Source organism: Bactrocera dorsalis, chromosome 3 (genome assembly GCF_023373825.1).
Source record: "Bactrocera dorsalis isolate Fly_Bdor chromosome 3, ASM2337382v1, whole genome shotgun sequence".
Taxonomy (NCBI): domain Eukaryota; kingdom Metazoa; phylum Arthropoda; class Insecta; order Diptera; family Tephritidae; genus Bactrocera; species Bactrocera dorsalis.
The window spans coordinates 80052482-80060139 of NC_064305.1; the positions used below are offsets into that span (position 1 = coordinate 80052482).

Here is a 7658-nt window from a genome sequence, read left to right on the forward strand (position 1 = left end):
AACCAAAAAGAAAAAATATTTTAAATACAAATATATGCTAATGCGAAATTTCCAAAATATTTCCGTTAAAGCGGTTTGATATTTGAAATGTTCAATTACAGAGTAAAATTCTATTAAATGATAAGCGAAATAAATCATAATGTGGAATTGTTAAAATCGCGACTAAACTGAGTAATAACATATCCGTGTATAAGGGAGTGGAAATAAATACATAGTTAGCTATTTAGCATAATATTTTTAGCACACTAAACACATATATAATAGGCGGCAACAACAACATATGTATCAACAGTAGTTAGGCTGTTGGGCAGCCGCTGATGGGCCCGTTGCAGCGCACCTGCTACGGTTGTTTTGGGCGGTTTGTCACGCCTAACTACAAATAAGCCATTAGATGACACTGCTTGCTGACATTTTCAAATGCTTTTTGCAAAATATTGTAATTTTTTGTATTTTTGAGTTTTGCATGTTTCGCATGAAGTTGTCAAAAAACCGGTTGTTTGTGTTGTTTTTGTGCTTTTGTTGGGTTGCTGATTTGTGACAAATGGTTTTCTACATTTGACATGAATATGCAATGACGACAGTGTCGCAGTAGCTGTATGGCTACTAGTTTAACTGAAGAGTAGCATAAGTCGAAATATGAGAAAGTGAAGAAAAAGGCAGCATTTGATTGAAAACTTATGTAGGATAGAAAGTATTTGATGAGAAATTAACGGGGCTTAAAAATAGTTTTTTTTTGTTTTTGATATACCATAAAACATGCAACTGCTGCTATTTTTGTGCACTTAACAAGAATTTTTTGCTTTTTGAGTTATGTCACTCTGCTGGTAAATCGAAGATAAGTCTGTGCGCCAGTTGCTGCTATCAGCGCGCATGTTTTTATTGTTGTTGTCGCGCCAAAAATTGATTTGTTGTCGTTAGTTTTTGTTTTAAAATATTGTTTGACACGGCGTATGAGCAACATTTCGGCAGTCTGACACAGGATAATGCTGTCATTGCATAGTCATGACGTCCGAGACATACATAGCTGATGAGCATACATATAGCGATAGACAGACAGCTACTTTCATGCATATTTTGTACTAAATACTCACCCTCACTAACTCCTCTTCCAAGCTTGCAACAACTATGAAAAACATTTTCGAATTCTAATTCACAATAATAAAGGGCACAGTGAAATATCAACCAAAAATATGGTAATACCACGTTTTCCACAGTTTTCGCTGCCAACAAAGTGCGCACACACATGTACATACACACTCACACATATGCGTACAGCATATTTCTCACGTTCGCTGCGAAATTTTCGCAATTTCAATAAATCATCGCCACCAAATTTATGACAGCTCACATTCAGCTGTATATCATCGAGCGGATATATAAAAGGATAACAACTTTCTGATTGAATATTATTATTTCTAGTGTGCTGTTTTTTTTTATTCTCATACACGCTGTCACACAATAATTTATGACAATTTAAACTTTTCCATAAATTACTTGTAAATGCTAACTTATTTAACGGCTGCGAAATTAATTATCCACTTGCTCGGCCATAATTAATGGCGGCCTGTCAGGCGAGCGGACAATAAAAAGAAATCATAAAATAATTAAAACCGCACGAACGATTCAATTTTCGCCAGCTTCGGTTTACCGCGCAACAAACGCGCCGTACGCACCGTGCTGGTGAAGTTCGCCTCGATGCAAGCGGTGAAGGGACGCCGAAAGCCTTTGTTGTTGGCGCCACTCGGCATTGTTGTCGATGTGCGACGCGCTTCGGCTGCGCTGTGACACTTCGTTTGTCGTTGATCTTTGTTTAGATGCTGTTGCTGCACACGATCCACACGCATGCTGCTCGGTCGCTTCGCGAGATAGTCGTTGACGTGCAGATTGGAACCGTTGCACAGGTTCAAGTTGATCAGCAGCTCTTGTAGTTGTGCTTTGAGTTGTGCATTCTCGGTTTCGAGTTTTTTCTTCTGTTGCTTCATGCAGACCACATCGACGCGTGCGTTGTTGACACGACGCCAGAAATTCTCCATCAACATCCAATTGGCGAAGGCGTACTGCACGTGTGAAGGGAAGATAGAAAAAATATAGGAAAGAGACGAGTTGTGGTTAAATGACATATTTCCGAGAAAAACTATTAACTAAGGCTACTGGCTTACAGATTAGATATACTTTGCAAGAGAACTATACGGGCTGAGACATGACTCTGAACCCTAGACTCTTAAGAACCACCTTGATTTGAAAAAAGTCTCCGACCAAGCTCTAAAATCAACTCCGTGTTAGGTCTTTAACCTCTTGTTGATTTTCAGGATACAAAGCTCCTTCAAATAATAACAGCTTTTTGTAAGAAAAGAACCTCTGATAAGATAAGTTTTTTGTTGTTTTTATAGCGGCATAAAATATTCCTGAAGCAATTTTGTGGAATGGTGCTGAGTTGATAGTCCTTGGCTCAATAAAAATCCGGATCCGTCCCGGTTACTTAGACCCGACCATCGTGGGAACTGAGTAAGTTTTTTATGCTGCATTTTGTGGAGAATAATTCTGTCGATGCAGGAAGTGACAGACCCGGAACCCTGTTCGATTTGGTTAAGATACTCCCGCTCGCATTTGTTTCGTTTTTGTTATTTTTACTATTCCTGTCTCTCAGGAAAAGCCTTAATGATCCCAAGGTTATCTCTCTTAAGAGATTAGTATCAGTCCTGAAATTAGTAAGTAAGTACCTTAAAAGCTTACTTAAATTTAGAATGTTATCTCCGAAAAAATAAACATCCCGGATTAGACCTGCAAGAGTGGAAGTTTCTTCGTTTTAGAGATTCCATGAAGTCTTGGAAATTTTGCCCATTCATAGGACCGAATATATACAGACTTTCCATCTCTTCAGTAGGTATAGAGGAGGAGAAAATTTCGCTTTGCACACAAAGATTCGGATTAAAGGATTGGATGACAAAACGATGGACTTGGCTGAATTCATATCGGAATCTTCGAAGTTCAAAAAATACTTCTAGTACTCGTAAGTACTACTGGCTCTCATTTTGGTATAAAATTATGTTCACCGTATTTTCCACGAATTTTTAAAAATATGCAGCTTAAATCAAACTTTGGAGAAATAAAAATAATATGTTGAAAGAACCGTAATATTAAACTCACTTCTTCTAATTTGGATGGTTGCTCCGAACGCTTTATTTCTTCTACTTCCTCCTGAGTTTGCGTCTCCTCAAACATCGGCTTGGGCAGCGGTGGCAACCCCAAAGGCAGCAATTGCTCTCGCTCGGTCTCGTTTTTGCGACAAACGAGTGCCAGTTGCAGAAGGGTTTCACCCTCAGCTGCGATGCCTTTCAGGTGCTGCAATTAGACAGATTTAATTTTAAGGCACTAAATTAGTAAGAGAAAATTTCTTCCACTTACCTTCAGCACATTGTAGCTGACGACGCTCATTAGCTTGAAACGCTCCTCATCGGCTTTCATTTCAGACTCAAAACTTGCTTTCGACTCCGACAAACGTTGCTGCAGATCATCTCTGAGTTTCACAAAATACACCACCTTAACTTCATTGTTCTCCAAGGTGTCGGCATAGACCAGCTTGAGATGAGCTAACTGATCGCTAGCACGTTCTATTTGATGATAGTGATCGCGTATTGTATTAGCGCTCTCCTGATCACGTTCCTTCAGATCCATATACTCAGAGTAGAAACTTTCGGTGTGACGCATATAACCGGCGAGCACATCTTGATATTCCTGCCACAGACGTTCGAGCTTCTCCTCACCGCTTTTGGTGATATTTTCAATGTAGAGTTGCATCTGCATGATAGTTAGAGAGAAAGGGAGGGAGAGGGATTTAATGGATAGTCATATTATTATTAGTTTTATATTTTGTTGTCATAATAATTTAATTGTGACAACTCTGTTTGACAGTTAAGAGTTTCTGACAGCCACACAATTGGAAATACTGCGCAGTTATTGTTTATCGCCGACACTAAAGTGATCGCGTGCAAGTTTGATTGACAAAAAGGGGTTTAAATTGATCGTATATTTTATATAATGCGCGCTCAAAGTGCTTTAAATAGTTGCCTTCGTGTGACTTCTAGTAACATGTCGCGCGATCATGTCGAAGCGATCGCTTGCTTGCTTATCGTTCGGTCCTCTCTGGATAACAGTGCTATTTTTCTATCTATGTTCTACGTGCTATGCGCTGAAGTGCCGCACGGACGATGGGCCTTCCGAATCGGAGCTAAAACGTATTACGCGCAATTGTATGCGTAAGATCGGTGAGAGTGTGCATCCGATCGGTGGAGGATCAATGAATTCCAACAACCATCAAAATCATCCCTATGGACCGTTGCATCAATCTAATTTCGGGCCGCAGCATGGCGGAAATTCACGTTATGATTACAATTACGATTACGACGACAATGCTGATCAATATTATGGAAATGCTAATAATCCAAATAACAACAATTACAATAACAACAACTATAACAACAATAATGGTAATCTTGATCGCGATCGTAATGTGCTGCAACAACGCAATCGTGATCGGCAGCAAAATAATCGTTCGGATAACAATAGATCGGCTTCTTCAGGGTCCTCAAACAATAATGGCGGCCGCTACGATAATAATAATGACGGAAATGGTAATAGAGGTGGTGGCGGCGGCAATGGTGATGGTGGAAGTCGTGGTGCTAATGCTGGCACTAACAGCGGTGGTCGTAATTCAGGTGGTAATGGCGGTAGTGGCAACAGTCAACGCGGCTTCAATCAGAATAATTCCAATAACAATAACAATGGCAACAACAGAAATGGAAAAAATTATACGGCCGATGTTGCCTGCGTGGTGCATTGCTTTTTCGACGAGTTGAATATGGTAGGTGGTTCAAGAAGTTGTGACAGAAAGGCAGCGATTTCAATTTATGTGATTTTTCCGTTTTCAACAGCTCAACTCTGACGACTATCCGGACCGCTACAAGGTGCAGTATGGTCTAACACGTGATCTACGTGATCGTGAGCTGCGCAACTTTTACATCGATACCATACAGGATTGCTTCCAATATTTGGAGTCACAGCGCAGACACGACAAATGCCACTACTCACGTGATCTCATCAATTGCATGACCGAATATGCTAAAGTGAATTGTGATGATTGGCAGGAGTTCAATGTGGTTTTCAATTGAATTATGTTAAGATGATTTGTATATGAGGATATAATAAGGAACCTCGATTTAGGGTCAGCAAAGCTATAAAAAGAATTTAGCAAACTCATTTGAATCTTTTTCTTCTGAAATTTCATGCTTCGCCGAAAAGTTCTTGAAATTCTATATATAATGTAGGCCAAATCAATCGTAAAGGGCTGCACGAACTCTAAATTGTTTCGGAAGACAGAATTGTTCCTTTAAATGTTTATGAAGCTTCCTCGTCTAATTAACCAAAACTGTGCAAATGATCGCCTTAGAGTTCCTTGTCAGAATAACACCTCATGAACATTATTTTTCCAAAAAAGGCACTGCATCGATCAAGCAAAAAGAGACAAATTCGAAAGCTCGGAGTAGGCGTGTTGATCAAAATAAGCTTCAAAGATAACGGACGTTACAGATGAACTGTTGCTTTGAGCTTAGAACTGAGGTTAAATAAAAATTCATTTAACCGAAATTATGAAAGCTCTGAAGAAATTATTGAAAGCTTCCTTTAAAAAGCTTCGACATTGTACTCATATGAAAAACAATTGAAGTGATATCGAGTTGTATTTGTATTGCTCTCGTTTTGCAAGATATTCGGAGCTTACAATGAAGGCTTTAAGCTTAACAGGTATTTTTCTACTTTTTTGAAGAACTGTCTAAATACTTTATAATTCTTGAAGACCTCATAAAGATTATTTCAACAAAAAGTCTTTCAAAAGAAGAGAGCCGTGAGAAGAACTCGAAAGTTCGGAGTGGGCATGTTGGTCAAAACAAGTTTATTAATTAAGGGTGGTAAATACATCCTTTATGGATGGAGTAAATTTTCAGAAATAATATATGTTTCCTTACCTCACTCTTCAAGTCATCCAATTGCTGCAAATGCCGCTCCTCTCTTTCCATTGCGCGTTTCTCACTTTCATCTTCCAGTTGATATTTAACGCATTCCAATTGGTCCAAAGTTTTCAGGCGTTTTTCCTGAAACTCAGAGAAATCGTGACTATACTCTTCAAGAACAGCTGTTTTATTTTGCTCATAAGTATCTTTGAAGAACTGCATACGTTGTTGTTGGATGCCTATTAAACATGGTTGGGAATAGTTTTAATTATAAGATGGATTTGTTGATCGAATGCCGGGAAAGGTAAAGTTACCAACATTTAGGTATGTAAGAAAAAAATTACAGTGGAATCTTTTCGTATATTATATATTTATATTATTATACTGTATGTATATATCAATACATCTTACCAATCATCTTATTAATTATCTCCATATGTGATTGCTGCAACGTCGAGTACATATCCTCCGCTATATCGATATCGTTGAGTAATCGCTTGATAATTGCATCTTTACGATCGAGACGCTCTTGAAAGAATTTCTGCAACTCCACCATGTCTTTGCGTAGCTCCTGCACTTTCACCTGACGCAAGATGGAACGCCATTCCTGATTAATTTTAGCCATATTCAGCCGACTGAAGGCCTCCTCCTTCTTGAGTTTATTCTACGGCACAAATTACAGAAAGAAAGCATTAAAAAGAGATCCACTGCAAACTCAGTTTCGGTTTTTCAAAATTTGTTATCACTCACTTTCATGAAGAGCGATATGAGCTGCACTTTGCGGCGTCGTGCCTCCTCCTCGATATCGGCGCGCATTTGCATATAACGCGCCCGCTCCTCCTCCGACATTTTCGCCAATTTATTCGCTTTGCTTTTCTTGCCCATTTTCTGATTTATTTAAATTTACTATTTTAAAAGACTTTTCTTGCAAAATATTTGCGTTTATTGCTGAAAAATTTTCGGTGCTTCAAAATGTGTTGTGAACTCTACTGTTGTCAGCAGTGCTTGGTTGTCTAAGTTATTTACCGCTTTGCTGTCTTCAACTGTTGTGTTGTTAGGCTGGAATTTGTTGATTTCCCCAAAGCAAATATGGGGCAGGATGCCATGACATTTTTATTGTGTTACCTTGGTAATCTACATAGAGTACATATGTTTATGTATATATATTTATGTATTAATATAAGGTTTTATTGAAGACCATCAGTACCGCAAAGTAATAGGAAGGGTTATGGGCCCTATAAGGAGTTGCTGAATATACAAAATTGACCGTCTATTATTTACCATAGTTGTAGAGTAGTGAAACCAAACAAGAACTATTGAATAAGTTTTGAGATAGTGTTCAAGCAGTATGTTCTAAGTGAAGGCATGGAGATATAACCGAACAATATTTTTTGACAGATGAGCTAGTTAGGTTAAGTTGGGTTCCACAGGCTGGCCATCACGCCATATGTGGTACCGGACGTCAACGAAGTTTTGCGAAGTTTAATAGAAACTACATATAGATATCTACAAATGATACTTCATCAAGTCGCTTGAGCTGCGAAGCTCCTAGATATCTAAGCTAAGTACAATCGATATAGTTAAGTTCTGAGTATAACGACATTCAAATATACTCTACGATTTCTTTTGCAAGAACCAATTCGATAACCCAAT

The 7658-nt window shown here is 38.6% G+C and overlaps 2 protein-coding genes across 2 annotated transcripts; one reads left to right on the plus strand and one right to left on the minus strand.

Moving 5' to 3' along the window:
• Positions 1–1396: 1396 nt before the first annotated feature.
• LOC105230023 (dynein regulatory complex subunit 2) lies at positions 1397–6995 on the minus strand. The gene is made up of 6 exons (XM_029551862.2): positions 6756–6995; positions 6417–6669; positions 6021–6244; positions 3406–3798; positions 3148–3342; positions 1397–2057 (listed from the first exon to the last, which is right to left on the minus strand). The coding sequence occupies exons 1-6, from the start codon at positions 6888–6890 to the stop codon at positions 1605–1607; spliced, it is 1653 nt and encodes a 550-aa protein (XP_029407722.2). The 5' UTR covers positions 6891–6995; the 3' UTR covers positions 1397–1604.
• Positions 4079–5256, plus strand: LOC105229973 (probable serine/threonine-protein kinase DDB_G0283337). Its single transcript, XM_011210511.4, has 2 exons — positions 4079–4861; positions 4932–5256. Exons 1-2 carry the CDS (start codon positions 4103–4105, stop codon positions 5166–5168), a joined length of 996 nt encoding a protein of 331 aa, XP_011208813.3. The 5' UTR covers positions 4079–4102; the 3' UTR covers positions 5169–5256.
• Positions 6996–7658: the final 663 nt, after the last annotated feature.

Coding starts and splice junctions, on each gene's coding strand:
- LOC105229973 (XM_011210511.4), top strand. CDS start 4,103: ATGTCGAAGCGATCGCTTGCTTGCTTATCGTTCGGTCCTCTCTGGATA. Junction 4,862..4,931: donor TTTTCGACGAGTTGAATATG/GTAGGTGGTTCA, acceptor CGTTTTCAACAG/CTCAACTCTGACGACTATCC.
- LOC105230023 (XM_029551862.2), bottom strand. CDS start 6,890: ATGGGCAAGAAAAGCAAAGCGAATAAATTGGCGAAAATGTCGGAGGAG. Junction 3,799..6,020: donor TGGATGACTTGAAGAGTGAG/GTAAGGAAACAT, acceptor ACTATCATGCAG/ATGCAACTCTACATTGAAAA. Junction 2,058..3,147: donor AACCATCCAAATTAGAAGAA/GTGAGTTTAATA, acceptor TCACACGTGCAG/TACGCCTTCGCCAATTGGAT.